A 23,564-nucleotide genomic window follows, 5' to 3' on the forward strand; every position below is an offset into this window, starting at 1 on the left:
CCCCCCCCCCCCCCCCCCTGGCCCCTCGCCCTCTAGCCGCCGCCCTCACCGCCCACACCCACCCACCCACACCCACACCTTAGCCAGTTGCGGCGGCCTCCGCAGGTGCGGACGACTGCGCGACCTTTTGCGCCAGACGCCAGACGCGGCAGATAGATTCTCGCCGTCGAACATTCTCGCTCCTGTGGGCAGTTCTCCGCATCCCGGGTAGAGCGAGCTCCCGAGGTGCTACCCGCCCGCTGCGCGCATTGGACTCCAAGTCGATACGAGCGCGCCGCGCGTTGAGCACGCGGCGCGCTCGCATCGATTCGCCACTTCCAGCGTGAGGGTGTATAAATAGCTTCAAAGAAGGACCAAGCGCACCAGCGACACAAGGGACTGTTCTACTAATCAAAACCCGCCCTCAAGGGCTGGGAATGCTGCGCTCCCAGCTCCCACGCCACCCCCCGCGAGCCCCCGAGGACCGCCCGACGGCGCCGACCGACCCTCGAGGACCGACCCCGCGAATTCATCGCTCATCGGGACGCGGGGGCTCTCTCGGCTCTACGGACGGCCTACGGGACCGGCCCCAGCTTCGGCTGAGGGCTGAGGTAGAGCCCGACAAGCTGCCGAGCCCGAAGGAGGTGGGCGTGGGAAGGTCTAGGTGGGGTGGTCCTCACCCCGGCGGCCCGCGCACGCACGCCGTCTGAGCCTAGCGCAGCGCGAACTCGCTCTGGGCCTAGCGCAGCGCGAGATTTGCGCAGCAACCCGGCCGGGCAACCCTGACGAAAAACTTATTTTGTTTTTGTTGAGACTTCTGTTTTGCCGTGCCAAGATCAACTGCTTAAATTCTTTTTGTACTTAGCGTGAGATCAATTTGAGTGGAGGCCTTGCTGCAAGATGCGAGCTGTGCCGTGGGGGTTTAATGCTCAGCTCGAGGCGAGGCCGCCGGCCGCTGGGTGGTACAGCACCGCCGACATGCTCAGTCGCCTTGCACTTGCGACTGCTCTCTTTTGCTACTGCCTCGCGACCCAGCCGCTGCGACTGGCTCGCTTCGCGCTGCAGTACAACCGACTTTGGCACGGCGGCTTCACAGGCACGGCCATGACGCTCCTCCTGCCGGTCACGCCGGCGGTCCTCGCTGCGATTGCGTGGGGCGAGCGGCTGAAGCAGTTTGTGATGAGGGAGGATGAGTGGGATCCTCGATTCGGCGAGGAGCCGTGTATTTGGTACCAACCACCTCCGTCGAAGGCCGCCGCCATCATCTACGACGCGTTCAGGCCGCTTGCCGACTGGGTGGCGGCTTTTGTGCTCTTCGGCGACAACCGCGTCGCCATCGACCACACTCTTCACTACACCATTTGCACAAAGGAGTACTGGTACGGCCTGCTTGACGGCGTTGGAGCACGCAGGCCGCAGCCTCCGCGCTGTCCTCGTCCTCGCTGCCTCGCTCTCTCTCCCCCCCCTACCTCCTCATCGCCGCATCCCTCTCTTCCTCGCCGCAGGCCGCTGCAGCTCGGGTCGTGGGACGGCCACGCGCTGCGCGACGTGGGCCGCGGCGTCGAGAGCGGCGGTTGCGACCTCGTCTGCAAAATCTCCGACTCGTACCTCGGCATCGGCGACCGCGGCACGAGACAGCCTCCCCGCCTCTCCTCGACCCTCTCCCGGACCTCCCCCGGGCCTGTCCTAGGCGACCTCGTCTTCAAGCGTGGCGTCGACTTTGCGACGCGCGGCGACATCGAGGCGGCTCTGCGCGGAGATGCGCGCTACGCGGGCAGGCCAGCGGTGCTGTGCGAGATGGTGCAGCCATGTGCGGGGCTCGAGGCGTCCGTGTCGAGCGACGGATACAGCGCCGTCCACTTGCTCGACATTATTGTTCTTCGTGTTATTATTATTATTATATTCAATATTAGGATTCAGCGCCGTCCACTCGCTCGACATCGTGACGCTGCGCACGCGCGAGGGCGCCAAGGTCCTGTCGCTCGTCTTGTGGCGAGACACTTCTGAGACACTCCCGAGACACTGGAGACACTCCCCAGGTCCTCTCGCTCGTCCTGTGGACCGACTGCCCCTCCTGGACGTCCCACTCGGCCACGGCCGGCTACCTCGTCGATATAGGCCCGCCGCTGGCCTCTCGCTGGCCCCTCGCCCCGCCCCGCCCCCGCACAGCGCAGCCGCGCCCCGCCCAACCCGCGCGCCCGCCACCCTCCCCTGCCTTGCCCCCTCCGTCGCTCGCAGCGAGTGAGACGCTCGTCGCGCCCGCCGCGTGGTACGCGCCCGGCTTCTGCTCGATGGCGGCGCCGCTCGTGGGGCAGCGCGTCCCCGGCGCGCGCGAGGCTTGCCTCAAGGCGATGGCGGCGCACGACGCGTCCGAGCTCGAGTGGCTCACTTGCGTCGGCTGGGACGCGATGATCACCGACCAGGGCCCCCTCTTCTTTGAGGGGAACGTCGGAGCCCAACGCGCGCCGCGCCGCGCGACCCTCACGCCCGAGCTAGCCAACGGGTTCCGCCGCTGGATGACGACGCGCGGGATTCCGGAGAGCATTTCACAATAAATAACCCAGAGGGAGCCTTGGCCCTTGCGCTGCGGGCGACGGAATGGAGGAGGGGAAGTCGACGGGCGGAGGCTCTGTGTTAGTGCCAGTCCCGTGCAGCGTGCTGGTGGGAGAGGGCATTTTCTTCGTCGTAAAATTCTTTGCCCAGACCCCAGTGTCGCCACGCGGAATTCTTTTTCTTATCGTGTGTGTGGACCGCCTTCGCTCGTAAAATTGCCCGCCAAAAGAAAGCCAACTTGGCTTGACCTGCGGGCGGCCTTCTCTCGAGGTCTCATAAATAAATAAACAAAGAGCTGGACAAATACCAAATTCCAAATCGCAAACATAGAAACCCAAACACAGGCGGCGACGTGGCATACGAGCTCATAGGAGAAGGAGGATAAATAGAGCAGACAACCAGGTATCTCGAGATGAGAAAGAGAAAAAATTCCTGCAAGTGCACTCGACCATCGTCGCGAGGCGCAACGCCGCCATCTTCGACTACAACGCGTGGCCGAAGATGGGCGGCGAGATGCCGCGGGCGCCTCGGGTGCAGTATGAGTAGGGACGGGCGAGGGAGGAGGGGCGCTGACCACGGGCGACTACGAGTCGACGGTTCGAGGACGACTACTCGCCGCCTGGGTCGTTTGGGGCGCGCGGCTCCGTCGAGGACCGGGCGCGCCCCTTACCCGGCGCGGCGTAGGTCCCACTCTGACGTATAGAGGGGAGGCACGGACAACGGCCCAATCCATCAATTCCACTCATCTTCTGGTGCTTGGCCCCGTGCAACAGCGGTCCGGCAGGCTGCCCCCAAGGCCCCCCGGGCCGCTGCGGGTTTGGGAGTTATGCTTAGGCACAGCTTCGGCGATGGCAGCCCCTCTCTGGGGTGTTGCATAGGCGGGGAGTCTCCCCCGCTGGTCTCCTCCTTCCCATTTTTTCTTTTCTTTTGAGAGCAGGACGCCGGGTTTGTCTTGTATGTGCATGTCGGGCCTGGGTGTGTGTGAGGGGCAGAAGGGGCGGGAGCGTGCGGGGCAGAGGCCCAACGTCGGGCGGCTTGTCGGGGTCCGGAGAATTCGAGGGGGGAACGAGGAGGGGGGAATGGGCGGTCGGCGACGAGTAGAGCAGCAGGCGCGTACGGGGTAGCCGTCACTTTCCCGCCTCGAAAGGGCGGGGCTGTCCCGGAAAGTGAGAGACGCCGGGCAGCGTGACGCATTACTGAACCCTCCCATACGTGCTCGTACTCCTCCTTCGCTGTCCCATCTCCTCCTCTCTTTCCCGCCTGGGCGGGGCAGCGGGTGGGCGCGCGGTGCGGCGTGGCGTGTGAGCGTGTGCGACTGCAACGACGGACCGCTCGCAAGGGACCATTGGGTTTGTACTATTAACAACGAAGGCGCTCTCAAAAAAAAGAAAAATTGTGGGGCTGCTGACCGCGACACGACCGCTTTGGTGTCCCGCCGCCCAGTCGGCCGATGATGCCGCCGACGTCGCCAATCTCGCCGCCGTCGGCCGACCTCGTGCGGAGGCTCGGGAGAATCGATCAGTTCGGCCCGAAGAGACAGGCAAGCCTGCAGGAGGCGTTCAAAACGGAGGCTGAGCTTTGCAAAGCGACGGAGAAGGACCTGCGCTCAGTCGCCAAGATCGGGCCGGGGCTGGCAAAGGTGTTGTACGGCGTGATCGCGACGGGCGAGTTTCCGCCCTCAAAGTGGCGCGGCGAGGCTCGCGTCGCGATGTGGAACACGCGCACGCAAAAGAAGGTGTCGACGCGGAGCCTTCCGACTGAGGAGGGCGCGGAGGCGTGGCTCGAGAAGCGCCCGCACTGCGAGCGTTATACGGGCCAGGACATGACGCTGAGGGGGCCGAACCTCGTGTCCGACGCGAGCGTGATGGGCGGGGCGGACTACCTCATGCACTGCGGCCAGGCGGGCTCTGCCGAGGAGCTCGCTCGGCTGGACCAGACGTGTGCTGCCATCCCGCCCCTTCCTTGCCCACCCGCAGTTCCGCGCTGAGTGTTGCGTCCCGCCCACAGGCTCGCAGAGCACAAACTCGCGCGCCGCGTCGTCGCCGTCGCTGCGAGCGGCGGCTCGAGCTCAGCGCCTGCAGCGCCGCCTGGATCCAGCCTGTTCGACGCCGTCTCGCAGGCCGCGAGGCGGCTCGAGCAAGAGATCTCGCAGAACGAGATTCAGAGCGCCGCCATATCGGCGGTGTCGCGGCGCTGCGTCGACCCGCTCACCGAGCGCGCGCAGCGCAAGTCGCCGAGCCGGGTGGCGATCATCGATGACGACGACGACGACGACGACGACCCGCCGACGCCGACGGCGCTCTTGGCGGCGGCGAGCGTCCTGCTCTCGCGCCCGATCTGGGTCTTCACCGGCGCCGCGTCGGAGAAGAACGTCCTGCTCGTCAACCCGAAGCACATGCCTCGCACCGTCGAGCCGCTCCGCCTCGCCGAGTTTGGGGGCTCGTACCACGCGCTGGTGCCGGACGACGAGGCGGCGGCAGCGGCGGAGCCGGCCGAGGCCGTCGTGTCGTCCGACCCGGAGGTGCTCGCCGACGCGGAGGAAGCGCTTCTCGCCGCCGACGAGACGCAGCTCCCTGACCTTAAGGACGACCTCGAGACGAGCCTCAAGGACACGGTCACCACCATCAGCGGTACGTCCGCCCCACGACCACCCCGCCACCGCTCACACGCCGCTGCCAGCCTCGACCGCCCCCCCTAGCCACCGCGACCGACCCCCCTGGCCACCGCGGGCGCGCCGCACCCACCCACCCACCCATCCACCGCCCCGCCCAGTGCAGAGACGGAGAGGTGGAGCAAGGAGAACATCCCGGAGAAGCTCGACCTCTCTTCCTACTCCGAGCCGCTCGAAGGCTACCGGCGCCGCCTCGTGGACGGCGCAGGCCTCGACGCGGTGTGCCTCGGCGACAACGGCGTCGGCAAGAGCACGCTCGTCGACGTCGCCATCTACAACACGCTCGAGGACGACAACGCGTACAAGCCGCGCCTCGACCAGGGCTACGTGCTCGAGGCGGTCAACAAGTTGTTCTCCACCGCCGAGGCCGACCCGCCGACTCTCGCGCAGCTCATCGCCGACAAGACATTGCTGTCTTCCAAGGGCACCGAGGTCGTGGTTCTCGAACACGACGACGCGGCGGCGGCAGAGGCGGGCGCCGACATCGCGCAGCTGGAGAACGACTTCCGCTCGTACGCCGAGAGCCCCGGGCACATGCGGCCGAGCTTCAAGAAGGCGCACTTCCTGCTGCCGACGGGCCGTGACGACCACGCCACCACCGCGATCCACACGTTTGTGCGCTACGGCGGCGGCGTGCACATGCTCGTGAGCAAGTACACCGTTGCCGAGCTGAAGCAGCAGGCGTTCTTGTTCGTGGCGATCCGGCGCGAGCTCGGCGACGACGACCCCGAGGACATCGAGAACGAGAAGCAGAAGGACGAGCTCAAGGAGGCGTGGCACACGTTCCTCAAGGTGACGCAGGGCCAGACAACCGATCTGCCAGAGCTGTCGGACGAGCTGCCGGCGGCCGACGAGCTGCCCGAAAGCTGGAGCGAGGTCAAGGTCTGCGACGCGGTGCTCAAGCTGACGAGCTCGCCCCACACGCTGTACTGCGGCGAGGGCCGGTCTCTGCACCACGACCGCAAGCAGATCCACGAGGTGCTCGAGACGATGAACGATGATGAGCGGCTCGAGCGGGTGGTCGCGAAGACGGTTGAGCTCTTCGTCCCCGCGGCGGTCCTCGAGGGCGGCTGTGGCTTCATCGACCTGCCCGGGAACAACGACGCCGACCCAGGCAGCATGCGCCAGATCCGGGAGGGCATCGAACGAGCGGGCGCCGTCTTCGTCGTGCTCAAGCGGGACATCGCGGGCGACAACAACACGGTCAAGCTCCTGAAGGACAGCGGCCTGCTGGCCCGCGCGCTGCATGCCGACGAGCCGCTCAAGCTCGTCTTCCTCTTCAACCGCGAGCTCAGCCAGCAGCTGAAGATCTCGGACATCGACACGGAGGCGGAGGCCGAGACGCGACGGGCGCTCGAGGAGAACACGCGCAAGAAGTTCAAGAAGATGCTGAGCGACGTGAACAGGTCCGCTCAGAATCGGCAGGAGCCAGCGCGGACCGAGGAGGAGATCGCGCAGATCGTGGCGAGCACGCCGATGCGCGCCATCTACCCGATGTCGCACACAGCATGCAAGCTGCATACCGAGTTCGTCGAGAAGAACGCGGACAACAAGGCACTAGCCGAGGGCGTCTTCTCCCACTCCAACATGTACTGGTTCTCGGGCGTGCTCGACGCGCTCAACCGCGACTACTACGTCCGAGAGCTCGGCCGCCTCGTGACGAAGACGATCCCCGAACTGCTGCAGAAGCTTCAGAGCGGCCTCGACGATGCGGCTCACACGGACGCGGGCCTGCCGTCGAAGCTCGTGGAGATGGCGCAGTCCTGGCTCAAGGGCGCGAACCGGCTCACGGGACCGTTTGGGACTCTTGTGGAAGACTTGAGGGAAAAGCTGCGCAAGCTCGACACCACGGGCCGCATTGACACCGCCCTCTTCCCTCGCCGCACCCCCGTTGGCTTCGAGCTCACGGAGCAGTCGCCCCCCTTGTCGCCATCCCCGCCACCCTTTGGCGAAGGGTACCGCAGCAAGATCGAAAATCTCGTCGCTAACTTTGTCGAGGAGGGGGAGGCGATCGCGGACTTCCTCGCAAGGGCGGAGGAGCGGTCGTCGCAGTCGTGGCCGACGCTAAAGAACAGCCTAAGGCACTACTCGACGGCGATGATGGCGATCGACCCGAAGCACAACGGGCTCCTCAAGGGCAAAGAGATCCTGCCGGTTGTGTTCGGCTCGCGCAGCCTTGTGCGGGTCGACTTCTCGCAGCTCGCTAATGACGAGCCCGAGTCGATCTTGCACGACTTCCTGCAGGACTTCAAGGAGCTCGTGATCGACTTGCTCGTCTCCTCCGTCGACCAGGCGCTGCAGGTGAACGGCGTCGACACGCAAGATGTCGTCGTCGAGACCCTCAAGGAGAGCTTCATGACCTGCGACGTCCACGCGCTGCTCGACGAGCGTTTCTCGATCAAGTGCTTCTTCATGCCTAAGCGTTCGCCGCCCGTCGACCTGCAGAACGGCGACGTTGCGGCGTATTTCAACAAGCTCGCGGCGAAAGAGCGCGTCACGGCGCTGCGCGACAAGGTGCTCAAGAAGGCGACGGATCAATCAAGCCTCGGCGAGGTGCACGCCCTCATCGAGAACAACCTGGAGACGACGCGCGAGGCGTGGAGGCACCAGCTCGCAACGACGCTGTCCAAGTTCACGGTCACGCAGTTCGGCTTGCTGATGGCCGACCTGACTGAGGGCCGCAAGCGCATGGGCGGCGGCCTGATCAAGCAGTTGCTCCGCGCCTTCCTCCAGCACATCGTGCAGACGGACCAGATGAAGTCGAATGCGGCGCTGCGGCGCGAACTCTCGCGCTACATCAACGACTTCCGCCGCCAAAACGCGGCGCTGCACTCGCTCTGGACGCGGCTCGAGAAGCAGTCCGATCCCGAGGAGCTCGGCAGGGCGGCGGCGCGGCACGTTGACATGCGGCGGCTGCGCGAGGCTGTCGTGCGCCAGGCCGGGAGTGGCGCCAACCTTGGCAGTCCGGCGCAGAAGATGCCGGCGCTCTCGCTCGTGCGCGAGGACGCGCCGAAGTGGTGGCATCCTTCCGAGAACTTCTTGCGCGGCGACATGTCCGTCGCCCAGCTCAACGCGCTGAGCGCCGAGATGCTCTCCAAGTACCGGCTCGGCGCGTGCCAGATGAAGACGGAGGGGTACGCCTCACTCTTCCACGCCGTCGCGAAGCTCGCGTGGGGTCAGAAGTCGCTGAAGAGCCGCCTCCTGACCTTGAACGACGCGGCGGCGCAGCTGCGAGCCGTCTGCGCGGCCCAGGTCCTGAATTACTGCGCCAAGAAGGAAGAGCGCAACGCAAAGGTCGCCGGCTTCCTGCACGAGGCCCCGGCGTCGGACTGGAAGGAGCAGTACATCGCGCTCATCAAGGGCAACTACCCTGGTGACCTCTTCTGCCTGTGGCACCTCGCGTGCCACTACAAGCTCGACTTCTGCATCTGGCGCCCGAGCGCCGAGAAGCTGCCGCCGATCCTTGTGACGCAGCGCGACAAGGAGTTGCCGACGGCGGCGCACCATCTCATCGTCACCGCCGACTCGGACAAGGCTGACGGCACGCCGATTGACCTCTCGACCATCACCCCGTCCGAGTACGAGGCGCAGTGGTGGTTCTTTGCCGACGACCGCAAGGTGCGCTTCAGCGACGCCAAGGGAAAGGTCCACCTCCTCGCCACGACCGACGACGAGGCCGAGGCGTCGACCAAGGCCCGCCTCGCTGTCCCGAGATCGACCGACGGCGTGGAGTGGACGTCTCCGTCGAGCTACCGCATCACGGCGGATGTGCCCCCCCCGCGCCCGACCGGAGCCGAGATCCACCACCGACCGGAGCAGCCAACGGAGGCGGAGAGGGCTTGGAAGAAGGCGCGCCGCTGAAGCGAGTCAACCCGAGGCGCGGTTTGCGCAGACAGATCCGTGTAGGTTTGGGGGTTGCCATCGCGTCAGAGCGGTTGTTGTGTGTGTACTGTCTACTGCAAGATTGTGTTGGAGAGCGGCGCGCGCGGAGCACACTGGGAAAGTCGTGAATTCATTAGGCGGCTCCCGCGTGTGGTCGGTACCTCTGTGTTATTCCGATTCGTTTCCAGTTCCCCGTCCCTGACGAAATCTTTGCGCTCTCCTTTTTACATACATAAATATTGGGATACCCCAACAGTGTTGGTTTTTACGCACTGCACTTGGAGCACTTGGAGTGCAGTTATTAACCTCACATCCAGGGCCGAGGAGCTGAGAAGTCGAGAAGCGCACCCAGCGGGCCGGATGATCGGTGTCGGGTTGCGGGCAAGACGCAAGGCGAATTCTTCAGTGTTAGCAACCCCATGAGCAGCCGTCTCGTCTCGTCCGCCCGCAAGCTCCTGGCAGGCGGACGCGACCGGCTGTCATCTCTTTCGCGCGAGGAGCTCGTGCACCTGCTGGCGTCCGCTGACCAGCTCCTCGCTCGCGCCGATGCGCCTGCTGCAGGCGAGAGTGGCGCCGGTGCCAAGCACCCGTTGGAGCCCGCGCCGGCCGAGGCGGCGCCCGGCGCGAGCACCGGGCGAAAGAAGCGCCGCGGCGAGGCGCGGCCCTTCGACATGAGCCGGTACGGCCAGCGGTGGGTCGCGCTGCGGGTCGCGTACATCGGTACTCGCTACCACGGCATGCAGTACGCTGAGGGCGTCGAGACGGTGGAGGGGGTGCTGTTCGAGGCGCTCACAAAGACGAGGCTCATCGCCGACCGGGACAGCTGCGGCTTCTCGCGCGGCGGCCGCACCGACCGCGGCGTCTCCGCCCTCGGCCAGGTCGTGGCGCTGCGGGTCCGCTCCTCGGTGGTGCCTCCGCCGGCGGCAGAGCCTCCGCCGGCGGCCTCTGCGGCGGCGGCGGGCGGTGAGAGCGGCGCGGGCGGCGGCGATGCGGCGGCGTCCGGCGACGGCGTAGCGGCTGCACCGGCCGAGGGAGTAGGTGGGGAGGGGGCAGCTTGCGAGGGAGGAGGAGGGGAGGGCGGGGCAGCCGAGGGCGTGGTGGCGGGGGAGATGGACTACGTGCGTGTGCTCAACCGCGTGCTGCCGCCCGACGTGCGGGTCGTCTCGTGGGCTCCGGCGCCGGCCGAGCTCTGTTCTTCTCATCTTCTTCTTCTTCTATTCTCATTTAATCGTGATTGTTGTTTTAGGTGGCGGCGGACTACTTGTACTCTTCTTCTTCTTCTCTCCTTCTTCGTACTCTTATTATTATGATAGGTGGCGGCGGACTTCTCGGCGCGCTTCGACGCCACGTCGCGGACGTGCCGCGGCCGCTGCTCCGCGGCTGAGGCGAGGCGGGCAGAGGGATGGCTGAGGAGGGCGTGTGGATGAGCAGGTCGCGCGCTACGCCTCCGTGGTGGCTGATTCGTCGTCGGTTACTAGTTGGCACACTGGGTGACGAGCAGGTACCACTACTTCTTCGCGCGCGGCAAGCTCGACATCGCAGCGATGCGCGATGCTGCGCGCCGACTCGTCGGCGAGATGCAGCCGAGATGCAGCCGAGAGACAGCCGAGAGACAGCCGAGAGACAGCCGAGGTGCAGCCGAGGTGCAGCCGAGAGACAGCCGAGAGACAGCCGAGAGACAGCCGAGGTGCAGCCGAGGTGCAGCCGAGAGACAGCCGAGAGACAGCCGAGAGGCAGCCGAGAGGCAGCCGAGAGACAGCCGAGAGACAGCCGAGGGTGCAGCCGAGGTAATTGGTGGTTGACTCATGGTGAGCTCAGGCGAGCACGACTACCGCAACTTCTGCAAGCTCGACCCGAACGTCAGCTCGTTCGTGCGCCGCATCTCCGCCTTCGAGGTGCGGCCTCCCCCCTCCACCTCTGCCTCTCTGCCACATCTCGGCCAGATCTCGGCACACCTCCCTGACGCCCGCTCCCCTCGAGCCCCCCCCCCCCCCCCCTCCCCTCTCGGCGAGACCTCCCCCTCCATCTCGGCTGATCTCGCATCTCCGCCCTCGAGGTGCGGCCAGTCGAACCGCCTCCAGGGACCGTGGGAGGGGCGGGCAGGCGAGGGGCGGGCGAGGGGCGGGCAGGCCTCGCCGGCGAGGGGCGGGCAGGGGCCGCCGCCGCCGACGACGACGACGAGTGCCCGCTCGCTCCTTGGGTCTTTGTCATCGACGGGTCTGCGTTTCTCTGGCACCAGGCGCGGCAGCGTGGCCCGTCGCGAGTCGTCAGTAGGTGCGATGAGCCCGCTTGTTGACCCCACCCTCCCGCTCCAGGTGCGGTGCATGGTCGCCACTCTCTTCCTCGTCGGGTCCGGACGCGAGGCTCCGTCGCTGGTCGACTCGCTGCTCGACGTGCAGCAGTGCCCCGCCCGGCCCTGCTACGACATGGCGCCCGACGCGCCGCTCCTCCTCCACTCGATCGGCTACCCGGAGGCGCGGCTGCGCTGGACGCCGCATGCCGACGAGTCCCTCTCGGCGGTGGCGGCGCTGTGGCGGCGCGAGGCGGAGGCGGCCACGCTGCGCTCCGCCATGCTGCTGACCATGCGCTCCTCTCTGCTCAGCGCCAGGGTGGCACGGCCGGCGCCAAGCGACAGGGCCGGCGGCGGGGCTGGCGGCGGCGAAGGCGGCGGCGGCGGAGGCCGCACGTCGCTAGTGGCGTGGGGGGAGCTGCTTGCCGAGGGCGGCCGCAGCCCGGGCGGGGAGGAGGCGGGAGCGGCGCGCGGCGGCAAGTACATCCCGGTGCTGCAGCGGCCGACTGCGGACGGCGTCGAGGCGAAGGCGGCGACGCACGAGGCCAAGCGCGCGAGGCGCGAGGCGCGCCAGCAGGCGGAGGCGGCAGCGGGAGGGACCCGCGACTGAGAGTGTGTACAAAGTCATCGCACCACGGGGCGGGGCGTCAGCCTCAGTGAGAGCAAAAAGGTGTGCTCGAGCGCGGTGGAGGGTCGATCTCGTTGCGGGCCCGACTTGGTGTGCGACACACTTGTGTGCGATACTCTTTTCACGTGCTCAAAAGTAAAGCCGTGTTCTAGAGCCGACAGCCGTTCCGCTGGAACTTCACCACACCTGGCTGGCACTATACTCGTACGTAATTATCCCATGCTGCCTGGCAAGGAGGCCGTTCAGCGCCGGCTCGGTGCGGGCGCCTGAGAGCGTCGTACACATGGCCGGTGGGCCGCAGACAAAGATGATGTGAGCACGTCGGCCGGGGGCGGCGGCAAGTGTTCGCGCAGGAACGCCGCGTCGATGCGGCCGCGGCGGCTCGTCCAGCTGGACCCCGCCGGCTCTCGCGTCAGCGTGTGCTGCACGCGCAGCCTGTGCGGGTGCGACACCTCCCAGGCCTCGATCGTGCGCCTCGCTCAGTCATGTGCACCCTTTCGCCCTTCTCATCACTGCCCCGGCGCCCACGCCTCGATCTTCTTGGGCAGCAGCTGGTCCGACAGGTCCTCTCCGTGGCCTAGGCAGCCGCATTCGCCCTTGCCCCAGGTAAAGACGGCGCCGTCGGCGGTGGTGGCGAGGCTATGCTCGCGTCCAGCCGACACAGCGACGACGCGCCGCCCTGCAAAGGCCTCGACCTTCTTCGGCAGCAGCTGTGGCTGCGTGTCGCCGTGGCCCAGCTGGCCTGAGGCTCCCCAGCCCCAGCTCCAGACGGTGCCGTTGGCGGTGCTGGCGAGGCTGTGGAAGCCTCCAGCCGACACAGCGACGGCGCGCTGGCCAGCAAAGGCCTCGATCTTCTTGGGCAGCAGCTGGCGCTGCTGGTCGCCGTGGCCCAGGTTGCCAAAGCTTCCACTGCCCCAGCTCCAGACGGCTCCGTCGGCGGTGATGGCGAGGGTGTGCGCGATTCCAGCCGACATAGCGACGACGCGCCGGCCAGCCAAAGCCTCGACCTTCTTCGGCAGCAGCTGGTTCTGCGCGTCGCCGTGGCCCAGCTTGCCAAAGCTTCCACCGCCCCAGCTCCAGACGCTGCCATCGGCGGTGATGGCGGTGCTGTGCTCGAGTCCAGCCGACACGGCGACGACGCGCTGCCCAGCCAAGGCCTCGATCGTGTTCGGCTGCCACTGGTGCTGCTCGTCCCCGTGGCCCAACTGGCCATAGCTTCCATCGCCCCAGCTCCAGAGGGCGCCGTTGGCGGTGAGAGCGAGGCTGTGCAGACCTCCGGCCGAGATAGCGACGACACGCTGGTCAGCCAAGGCCGCAATCTTCGTTGGCTGCCGCTGGTCCTGCTCATCGCCGTGGCCCAGCTTGCCGTAGAGACCATTGCCCCAGCTCCAGACAGCGCCGCCGGCGGTGAGGGCGAGGCTGTGGAATGCTCCAGCCGACACGCTCACGGCGCGCTCGCCTCCCAGCGTCGAGGGGAGGCGGGTCGGCGTGTTGAGCCGCGGCACGCCCTGGCCGTGGCCAAGAAGGCCTGGAACGTGATCCGGCGCACAGCCGCACGATGAGAGCCGCCCCTCGCCGTCGATGAAGACGCTGTGATACTGGCCTGCCGCGGCCCTCGCCGGCGGGTTGGCCTCGCACAGCAGCGCAGAATAGCACAGCCACCGCACGGCGCAGCTCTCGCCCTCCGGCTGCGCCGGCAGCTCGAAGCCGCGCTCTTGCGCCCACAAGCGGATGCCCTCCAGCGCAAGCGAGGCGTGGAAGAGCAGCGAGACGGCCGCGACGCGAGCGATGTCGGCGGGGTCGCAGCGAGAGATGGCGCGCAGGACGAGCTCCGTGGGTAGGTCGAGGAGGCGGGCGGGCGGCGGCGTGTCTGGCGAGGGGGCGGCGGCGGAAGCGGCGGCGAGGCGGCGCGAGCGGCGGCGCGGCGAGGCAGACATCGCGAGAAAAAGAACCCCGTTTGCCAAAGTGTCGAAGTCACAAGTAAAGAGGGAGACCGCGAGCGAAGGGATTTTTTCTTTTGCCGGGAAACCTATTTTCTTTTGGGTCCTGTGGGCACCCTAGCTATGCAAGCGGCGACCCTACAAGCTACATCCAAGATCTCAGCACTGCGCAAGTCCCGCCGTTTCGCGGCGGCATGTGGCACGGATGCCGGCGATCGAGCTGTTGCTGAACCAGAACCCGTCGGACGCCGGGCTCGGCCGGACGTCGCCTTCCCCCGAGGCGCTGAAGAGCTTGCACTGCTCTGCGTACCCCTTGACGTGCGTCGCGAAGCGGCCCGAGAGCTTGAGGGCCGTGCCGTCGTCCTTGCGCCGGCCGCCGTCGCGCGGCTCCTCGGCCGCAGCCCTCTTGTTCCTCTGGTAGCGGTCGAGCTTGCGCCACAGCAGGGCGACGCCCTCGTGGCTGAAGCGGAAGTGCGCGATGCGCGGCATCTCGGCCGTCTTCAGCGGCTGCGACAGCTTGCAGGCAGAGGGCCGGCCGCCCTTGCTCGCCGCCGCCCGCGCCGCGTCCGGCTCGCCCGCCGCCGTGACGCACGTGACCGAGTGGGCCGTCCGGTACTGCACGAGCCGGCCGTGCGCGTCGCGCGCGGAGACGAGCACCCGCTTGGCGTCGAGCAGCGACACCGACGACGACTGGGAGGACGACAGGAACGCGGCGACGTCGCACTGCACGGGGAACTGCGCGTGGATGGAAGTGGCGATCGGCCTGCGGCCGGAGGGGCCGACGAGGCGCGGCTGCGGGGCGCACGCCCAGTGCGGCGCGAGCCGGTCGACGAACTTTGCCTGCAGGTTGACGCGCGCATCGGGCGGCAGCATCGCCTCGAGGCCGCAGGGCAGCGAAAAGAACTCGTCCAGGTCCGGGTACATGAGGAGCGCGTCCGCGGGCAGCGCGCGGAGGTACTCGTTGACGAGGACGGACTTGAGCTTGCTCGACCACGTGCCCTGCGTATTGTTCGAGTAAGGCACGCCCGCCTCGCGCAGGAGGGCAAAGGACGCAGCCTCGCGGCGCGCCAACGCCGCCGTCGCCTCATCGCCACGCGCAGGGTCCACGATCAAGCGCGAGCGCGCGGCAAAATCGATTCCAAGCTCGCGGTAATGATGGATAAAGTGGGCGAGGAGCTCGGGCGCAGACGCCACGACAAAGGCGTAGAGGTACGTGCGCGAGGCCACGCTCGGCGGCAGCCGCGCCGAGCCGGCGCTGGTGCCTTCTCGAGAGAGGCACTCTCTGGTTGCGTGCTTCATCCTTCGACTGACAGGCGCCGATGCGCGCGCCGAGAGCGAATGGAAGCGCCGCGCAAAAGAATTCTGGCCGCGTCGTAGAGGAGACTGGCACGACAAGCAAAATAATTCTTTCTGCGCACTGCCCAATTCCTCCTCATCCTTTCCAAAGCCTCCGGAAGTCTCGAAATCGAACAAACGCAGGTCGCCATCCTCTTCCCGCGCGAAGCGGTAATCGCCATGCAGCCGCGTCTCGAGCGACCCCGTGGGGGCGTCCGCACCCTCCTCCGCCCCCGCCTCCTCCGCCTCCGCCGCCTCCTCCTCCTCCTCCTCCTCCGCCACCACCGCTGCCGTCGCTCCCGACGGCGAGTACTTGCCGCGTCCTTTGACCAAATTGAGCAGCCCGGGCTCCGTGTTGCCGAAGCGAACACACGCCCCCTTCCAGCCGAGCGCTCCGTCCTTGCCCTTGCTCGAAAGCGAGCTCGTAAGCTTCAAATCGGCCGAGGCGCCTGTGCCCCTTGCCAATGTTTGCCGCAGCCACGTCAGGTTGTTTTGGGTTACTGTAACTGAGGTGTGCGGTCGGCTCCTGCCCCACGCTGATCATGCCCCACGCCGAGCGGAGGGTCTTGACCAATCGTTTGAAGCAGGAATTTGTGTCTTGTAGCATGCTTCGAGCGAGGGTTAACCATCGCGGCGTCGCCGCGCAAAAGAATTCGCCGCCCTTTAGGCCCTCTCCGCGCCGCGATGCGCCCCCTACGCCTCGCTTTTGCAAAGCCTGCAAAGGTTGTGACTTGTCTGTCCTCCCCCGGCCTATGCTCGGGTCTTCATTTTCTTTATCTCTTTGGCTTTCTCGTTCTCGCATTGTACCGCACTCCGCAGCGCGCGCGCACACACCTTGTGTCACACTCGCGCCCTCGTGCCCTCGTACCTCCTCCGCGACGTCCAGCCGTGGCACAAGTGGGTGAGCCGCGGAGGCCTCGACGGCAAGGGCGCGACCAAGACGGCACAAGGGGCAGACGTGAGCGGTATGGTGGGAGAAGGTGACGCCTCTCCCCTCCGAGTGGGGCTTGATGGGGCCATTTTTGGCTCCATTACCATCATGTCGACACTCTACGCGGTTCTTGCCCTCAACCTGCTCCCTCACATCGACCGCACGATCCCGCTCAGCTCCGCTAAGCTCATACCCGCTATTGCCGCTACCCCACCGGTGAGACCATCTCCACCGCACTCACCGACCCGATCTCCCCTTTGTCGGCCACGTGCTGTGGCCGATCTCTCTCAGCCTCATCTGCGTCGTCCTGCCGCCCTTTGCCCTCGCCCTCTTCGACACCCACGCCGACACGGTGGCCCGGCCCCGAGCTGCAGCCTGCGATCGCTCCTCGCCGTCGTCGCCGCCGTCACCGCCCTCACCTACTAATTTTGTGCAGCCCTCCTTGCGAGCGACTGTATCCTCGGCCCCCCGTGCTCCTACCATGGCGGCGGCGTCGCATGGATGCATCCTCGGTTGGTAGCACGTTTGAGTTTGGCTGAAACGGAAAGCCGATCACCCCAAACCTCACCACCGTGTCGAAACGCCCTCGTGTCCTCCCCAAGACACCCTTGCCTACTTCAGACCGCACACACCCAGGCAGGATGTCGACGCTACGACAAGGTCCTCCCTCCGGGGCGGCGCCGGTCACCGTGTCAGGATACCCTTCGGGGCCGCTGTTACGCCTCACGGTTAGGCGCGCAAAGGATCTGCCCGCGGGCCGACCCTCCCCGAACCGGTTGTCAACACACAGGCGCAAGCGAACGTGTGTTGGTGTGGCAAACCTAAGAGGGAAGCGGGAAGGACCAGTCTACACCACCCTGGTCACCACCCCCGAAGGAGCAGGCCCAGTGCCAGTAACAGACAAAATAACCTCCAACGACCAACCCCCTCAGTCTCTAGGACTCCCCTCTCAATGTACAAGGTAAGGTAAGGCAAGGTAAGGTAAACTTCTCCACACACACGAGGTGGTGGGGCAAGGGGGGGCAACCCTCGCGTCTCCACGTCTGACGACAGGAGCCCCACGGCATTCAAAGTGCAAGGCCCAGTGCGCGTGGGTGAGCGGTGTGTGTGTGTGTGTGTGTGTGTGTGTGTGTGTGTGTGTGTGTGTGTGTGTGTGTGTGTGTGTGTGTGTGTGTGTGTGTGTGTGTGTGTGTGTGTGTGTGTCACGTCACTGCATCCTCCGCCGGTTCCTCCCGTCGCCTCTTCTTTGTTCGAATGTTTTTCAATCCATCCTTCACGAAGCCCTCCCATGTAGCTAGCGTTCTTGGCGAATGTCTCGAAATGGCCAGCAGGCGCTGTCTGCTCGCGGTCTGTGCGGGCCGCTCGTCCTCCTCGCCCTTCTTTCGTCCTCCCGTCCCTCCCCTCCACCATGGCCTTCTCGGCACTTCTTTCTCCATCCGCCTCGCCCTGTCTTTTCGCATCGTGCCGTTCGCCCTCCATTCGGAGACCTCCATGGCTGTCCGCCCCTTTTTGGGTGGCGCTCTCGATACGGGTGCGTCAACCTCGACGTCGCTGTCGCCCTCCCCGTCCCCGCCGGCGTCCGTGCCTCGGTTCGCGTCATCGGTAGCGTCTCCGTTGTTCCCTCGTGCCCCGCCGTCGCCCTCTCTGCTCGGGCCGTTAGCGATTTCGCTCCTCCTGCGTGTCGCCCCTCCGTCCCCTCCCCTTTCTTCGTCGTCATCGTCGCTGTCGCGAAAGCCCTCCGGTCCCTCGATTCCCTCGCCTATCCCCTCCGCTGCGTCGTCCCAGTTTATATCCTCATCCTCTGCGCACGTCGCGTTGGCTTCCTCTCTCCCCCTTTCCTCCCTGCCCCTCTCGCTGTCTGGTGTTAATGGACCCCCTTCCTCTCCCTCGCCACCGTCACCGTCTCCATCCCCGTCGCTACCGCCCTCCATGCCCGCCGCCCTTTGTTTCACACTCGTCTCTGCCATGTCCGCCGTCGCCGCCGTCCTGTCTGCTGCGCTCTGTGCTCCGTGGTACAGTCGCTTATTGTTGCTCAGGATTAGCTCACGCACCAGGACAGCCTCCTGCTCGTTATTTTGGCTTGCCGATATGCATCCAAAGTTCCACGCTAGCTCCTCCTTCGTCACGTCTATCTTTTTGCAGTATCTCGCGAATGCCGTCCGCGCTTGCTGGGGTGTTATTGCGTTCGGATCCGCCCTGGTCCCCGCCCTGTATCCCATCTCCTTGCGGTGGCTCCTGTATGAGTCCCCATATGACCATGTGATTTCTTGGCCTTCCTTGACTCCCCTCTCTGCAAACAGGACCATCACCTGCGCAGCTGCCTTGCCTAATTGTATCTCCTCGTAGCGTACGAAGTGCGTCGCCCTCGTGCCTCGTTTCGGCTCATTCGATGCTGCAGGCCAGTCGAAGTTACAATGTACAATGACCACCTCTATGCACATTCGAGGTGGCCTTATCTTATGGAGGGAAGAACTAGAATCATCATCCAGGAGGGAGCCCCCCCCCCCGCCTGACCCGCGGATGCCCCCTCTCGCGCCGATTCGGCACGCGGGAGATATTGCCACGTGGACGGAGGGGTTATTTTGCGGGGCGGAGGCCGACCTCAAGCTCTCAAGCAAGCTCGAGAGGCTTCGGATACCGGGGCTGTCCGCGATGTATTACGCCCTTTCTCCTCAACGGCTATCACTGCCTCGCGAGTGTGAGTGAGTGAGTATTCTTAATACGAAACCACGACGACACACACCAGTCGACTTATAGACTACATGGTATAGCCTGCGACTACATCCCTCGGCGGCCGATGCCGTCTGCTCCGACTCCCCCCTCCCTGGGTCTGCCCTGCTCTCGTCTCTCTGCGTGATCGTTGCTATACCCGCATTATTTTACCGCGCCGCGCCACCTGCCCCTGCACTGTGCACACCTCGGCGCTCGGGGCGCCTCACGTGTTTCGTGATCCGGTATTTCGTGTCATGAGGTCGTGCGTGTCATGAGATCTCGTTGTCTGGTGTAAGAGTGGGCACTTTCGTGTCGTGCGCACTCACCCTTTTCTAGTACGTAGCAAAAACGCAGCAAGGCCTAAGCTCGCAGTGGCGTCCTCTGCGGCGAGTTGAGGCCGGGGCGGCCGGGCAGCGGCAGCAGCTCGGTCAGCTGGGGCGGCCGCGGCGCGGCGTCCCCTTCGCGCGTGCCGTCGAGGAGGGTCTCCGGGATCTTGGCCAGGAGCAGCTCGGCGAGCCGCTTGAACTGGTTCGACACCTGCCTGAGCTCACTCGCCGCCGCCTCCCGCGCCGCCTGCGCCGCCATCTCCGCCTGCGGACGCAGCCTGCCCGCCGCCGCCTCCGCAGCGCCCCTCGCCGCCCGGGCCGGCCCTGCGGCCTCCCGCGCCGCCCTGGCCGCCTCTGCAGCCTGGCGCGCCAGCCCGAGGCTGCACAGGCAGCTGCGCCGGCGCGCGTCCTCCAGCAGCGCGCGCCAGTCCCTCGAGCCGTCGGAGAGCGACTCCTCGGCGCCTGTTTGCGACTCACCGCCCGCCGTTAGTGGGAGGTGGAGGGGGTGGCACGCTGGGGAGTGCGAGTCCGGAGGCGCCGACGACGTACAGCGCGTGCCTCGCCCGCGTGAGTGCGACCTACGCGAGAGCGCGCCCTCGACGCTCGGTTCCTCCGGCAGAGAGCCCCGTGCCGAGCGGAGAGGGGCGGCACGTTGAGGCGCTGCTCGTCCTTGAGGAAGCCGATGGAGGCCTGCTTCGGGCCTGCGCGCACGCACGAGAGGATGACGACGTCCGCCTCGCGCCCCTGGAAGGCGTCGATCGACGAGACGAGGACGCCTAGGGCGCGAGAGGCGAGGCGTGTCCGTGGGAGGGGCCCCTGCAGGGCGCGCCGACAGTCGAGCGGAGAGGCGCCGTCGGCCGGCAAGTCGAGCGCCTATTCGGCACCAGAGTGCGTGATCGAGGCGCCGCTCCCCGGCAGCACGAGGAGTCGGCCGGTAAGCCGAGCGCCTCGCACACCCGGTCGAGCAGGCTGTGCAGCACCCTCTGCTGGCGCGTGTACGGCGTGAGCAGCACGACGCGCCTGCAGCACGCTGTCCAGATGGCTCGTGTGCCAAGGCCCGTGGGTCGTGTGAGGGCACGGCGTGAGCCGGAGGACGCGCTTGTACAGCTCGCCCCAGCCGTGCGGCTGCCGCGCCTGCCGCATCCAGAGCGCGAGGAGGAGGCCGACGCAGACCGCCGCCTCTCCCTCGTTCGAGTGCGACCTAGACACTTCCTAGACACTTCCTAGACACCTCCTTGTTCACACCTCTCCCTCGTTCGAGTGCGACCGCGAGCTGTCGGACGCGTCTTGCCTCCCGCCGAGCAGGCTGAAGAAGAGGTAGGGCGCCTGCGGGTGAAACGCCCAGGCAGCTGCGAGTCTAGCGGCTGTGGCGATTCACAGGGCTGCAGAGGTGCGGCGCCAGCCGACCGACGGCGCCGCCGCCACCGGCTCGCCGCTCCGGCTGGCAGCCGGCTGCGCCGCTGAGGTAGGAGGGCGCGCCCCCCTCGGAGCCTGTGGGAAAGGGTCCGGGAGAGGTCCGGGGACGCCTCACGGGAAGGGGCGACGGCGCGGCTCCCTCGGTGCCGGGGCACTGGCGCATCATGTGCGTGATCGAGGGGGCGTCGCGCAGCAGCCCGCCGTAAAAGTGGAGCGACGGGAACTGGCGGATCGCGCCTGGGAGCGGGCGAGGTCGGGTCGTCTCGGGAGTTCTCGGGCGGTCTCGGGAGCTGGCGGTCTGCACCGTGCATCCGGTACTGCGTGGATAGCATCAGCACGGGGCGGCCTATTCGTTCTTAGGTCAACACGATCAACGGCGGATCACGCGCGATGTGGACAGAGAGCGGGGCGGAGCGGCCGAGCTGCTCGAGCCGCTCGAAGAGAGAGCGGGCGTAGCCTCTCCGCTTCGCAGCCTCCGAGAGGACGGTCGCCGGCAGCTGGCGCGGGTCTCCTACTCGGGCGCTCCTCGAACCTTCAGGGGCCGGCTTCAGCACGGCCGCGCGCAGCCGGCGCGGGGTCGCCGACGAGGCAGACGAGCCGCGCGCCGAGGGACATGGGGACGAGGGCGGCGAGCTCGGTGGCCTGCGCCGCCTCGTCGAGCAGCACCTAGCCTCGGGGGGCCAGCCTCGGCTCATCTCGCGCGAACTCGGCGCTCCTCCCACTGCATCGCGCTGCGGCGCCGTCTCGAAGCCGCCGGGAACCTACTCAGCGGAGATCGGCCGAGATTGGATGGAGAGGGCACGACGAGAGCGGCGCCGTCTCGAGGCGGCGCGGCGGCGCCTCGCGCAGCGCCTTCTCGCCCGCGGCAGACATGGTGCAAAACACTATCTCCGCCTCGGCGAGCGCGAGCGCCTGACAGGAAGCTTGCGAGAAGGCTCCGAGAAGGCTCCGAGAAGGCTCCCGGCCGCTCCGCCTTTTGAAGGGGCGAGCGCCTCCAGCGCGCGCGTCTCGGAGCGGGCTCGCCCGCGAGGCTCGGCGCTCTTGGGCAAGTTGGCGAGCGCGTTCAGAACGCGGTGGCACTCGCGGCCCGCCTGCAAGAAGGCTCCGGGAAGCTTCAACGGAGGGGTCGGGGTGGGCACGGTGCGGCACTCGGATCCCGCCCGGTCGTACGAGCAGATGACGCCCGCCTCCGCCTCGCCCTTGCGCTGCTCCACGTGCTCGGCGTGCCTGCTCACGCCTCCGGCTGTGAAGAGACGCCGCTCACGCCCCCCTCGCGTGCGCCGCCTCCCGCGCCTGATCCCCAAGCCAGCGGACCAGCCGCAGGCAGGGCAGGACAAGCTCGACTCGGCGGCGTCGTCACGCGAGAGGTCGAGGGCGTGGCCCTCGAGGCGGGCTCGCTCGGCGGCGCACGCGGCCGCGTGTCTCGCGTGCTCCTTGAGCTCTCGCCACTTCGCCTGCCGAAGCTGGTCGGCGCCGCCCTGGGCAAAAGTCGCGTGGCGCACCTAGCCGAGCGGGTGGGGGGACTCGTTCACTCTCGACTCGAGAGCAGCCGGCTCCTGGGGAGAGGCCGCGGCTCCTCCGTCTCGCGCTGCTCCACCAGCACGTCGAGGCTGCACGGCGACTGCGCGCCGCGCGAGCCGAGCCGCACCACGGCGGGGGTGTACTGCCGGCCGTACTCGTCGAGGAACGGAGGCTGCTGCCCGACGATGCGGCTCACCAGCTCGTCGATGGCGCCGTTCGAGTGCGCGCAGACGAGAATGCGGCCGCCGCGCGGCACAGACGGCAGAGGCAGCGACGAGGCGGCCGGCGCGCCGCTCGCCGCGATGCTAGCAACTGCCGCGGAGAGGCGGTCGACGCGGCTGTCGCCGCCGCCGCCGCCGCCCGGAGGGGGGGGGGAAGGGGTGGAGGCGGCCAGCCGGCGCGAGGCGGAGAGGAGCGCCTCGTAGTAGTCTTGGGTCGCGCCGTTGTGGAGCACGTTGATCAGGCCTATGCGATGAGCCGCGAACCTTCTCGGAACCCCTTCCGGCTGCCCGGGCCGGAGGTGCGGCGCGCTGGTCAGGCCGATGAGTGTGGTCGTCTTGCCGGTGCCTGGCGGCCCCTGCACGAGCACCACGCCCTCGTGCCTAACGGACCGACTCTCTCGGCTCACCACCCCTTCCTTTCCTTGCCCCTTCACTAGCCACCAGCGCCCCCTCTCGTGCCTGCGGTGCGCGAGCTCCGCGACGGTCCGCAGCGCCTGGTACTGCGCCTGTTCAGCCGCCCGTCACGGGTGAGCACATGCGCGGACTCGACGGCCCCGCGGCGGCGTGGGGCAGCGCCTCGTTGTGCGCGCTCCTCTTGCGCAGCGTCTCGATGTGCCTCATCCGCTTGGCCCACCGCCGCCCCGCCGCCTAGGAGCCCACGCGTTCACATGTGACTCACTCGCGATCCACCGACCAGCTCGGCCCACCGCCGCCACCGTCACCGAGGCGCCGCCGCCGCGGGGCGGGGCGGGGGCGCGCCCTTCGGGTGCCGAGCGGAGCAGCAGCGCCTGTTGGAGAGCGCGCGGAAGAGGGGTCGGGGAAAGCTCCGGGCATTGCCCCTCCGCGCGGAGCAGCAGCGCCTCACACAAGCCCGGGCTAGGCCCCTTGAGCTGGGAGGAGGAGGAGGAGGGGGAGGCGGAGGAGGAGGCGGAGGAGCCGAGCGAGTGGAGCGCCACCCACTCTCTCCACTCGCTCGTGCACGACTCGAGGAGCGACACCTCCGAGCCAGGCCAGGGACACATTAGGGACGTGTCGCAGAGCGGTCGCGTCCTAGCCGCCTCGAGCAGCGACACCTCGAGCGTGCCGCCCGATGGCCCCCGCTGCCCGAGGCCGACGACACCCCAGCCGCTGCCTTCGACCAGCCAGACGGCGAGCTGCC

The 23,564-nt window shown here is 67.1% G+C and overlaps 5 protein-coding genes across 5 annotated transcripts; 3 read left to right on the forward strand and 2 right to left on the reverse strand.

Moving 5' to 3' along the window:
• Nucleotides 1-3,982: 3,982 nt before the first annotated feature.
• Nucleotides 3,983-9,356, forward strand: EMIHUDRAFT_449324 (hypothetical protein; the record flags this gene model as incomplete). The annotated part of the gene is made up of 5 exons (XM_005786643.1): nt 3,983-4,470; nt 4,540-4,774; nt 4,898-5,146; nt 5,330-9,256; nt 9,339-9,356. The coding sequence occupies 4 exons, from the start codon at nt 3,983-3,985 to the stop codon at nt 9,062-9,064; spliced, it is 4,707 nt and encodes a 1,568-aa protein (XP_005786700.1). The 3' UTR covers nt 9,065-9,256; nt 9,339-9,356.
• A 275-nt stretch (nt 9,357-9,631) lies between these two features.
• Nucleotides 9,632-10,512, forward strand: EMIHUDRAFT_201974 (hypothetical protein; the record flags this gene model as incomplete). The annotated part of the gene is made up of 3 exons (XM_005786644.1): nt 9,632-9,661; nt 9,742-9,990; nt 10,399-10,512. 3 exons carry the CDS (start codon nt 9,632-9,634, stop codon nt 10,510-10,512), a joined length of 393 nt encoding a protein of 130 aa, XP_005786701.1.
• Nucleotides 10,513-10,890: 378 nt separating this feature from the next.
• EMIHUDRAFT_201975 (hypothetical protein) lies at nt 10,891-11,985 on the forward strand (the record flags this gene model as incomplete). Its single annotated transcript, XM_005786645.1, has 3 exons — nt 10,891-10,980; nt 11,401-11,694; nt 11,875-11,985. The coding sequence occupies 3 exons, from the start codon at nt 10,891-10,893 to the stop codon at nt 11,983-11,985; spliced, it is 495 nt and encodes a 164-aa protein (XP_005786702.1).
• Nucleotides 11,986-14,102: 2,117 nt separating this feature from the next.
• EMIHUDRAFT_98675 (hypothetical protein) lies at nt 14,103-16,716 on the reverse strand (the record flags this gene model as incomplete). The annotated part of the gene is made up of 3 exons (XM_005786646.1): nt 14,103-15,205; nt 15,362-15,735; nt 16,451-16,716. 3 exons carry the CDS (start codon nt 16,714-16,716, stop codon nt 14,103-14,105), a joined length of 1,743 nt encoding a protein of 580 aa, XP_005786703.1.
• Nucleotides 16,717-19,212: 2,496 nt separating this feature from the next.
• EMIHUDRAFT_449326 (hypothetical protein) lies at nt 19,213-21,426 on the reverse strand. Its single transcript, XM_005786647.1, has 13 exons — nt 21,404-21,426; nt 21,245-21,329; nt 21,082-21,174; nt 20,968-21,009; nt 20,779-20,900; nt 20,655-20,699; nt 20,493-20,573; nt 20,326-20,381; nt 20,195-20,267; nt 20,081-20,120; nt 19,899-20,023; nt 19,786-19,825; nt 19,213-19,709 (listed from the first exon to the last, which is right to left on the reverse strand). The coding sequence occupies exons 2-13, from the start codon at nt 21,276-21,278 to the stop codon at nt 19,282-19,284; spliced, it is 1,179 nt and encodes a 392-aa protein (XP_005786704.1). The 5' UTR covers nt 21,279-21,329; nt 21,404-21,426; the 3' UTR covers nt 19,213-19,281.
• Nucleotides 21,427-23,564: the final 2,138 nt, after the last annotated feature.

The sequence above is a fragment of the Emiliania huxleyi genome (assembly GCF_000372725.1).
Source record: "Emiliania huxleyi CCMP1516 chromosome Unknown EMIHUscaffold_15, whole genome shotgun sequence".
Lineage (NCBI taxonomy): Eukaryota > Haptophyta > Isochrysidales > Noelaerhabdaceae > Emiliania > Emiliania huxleyi.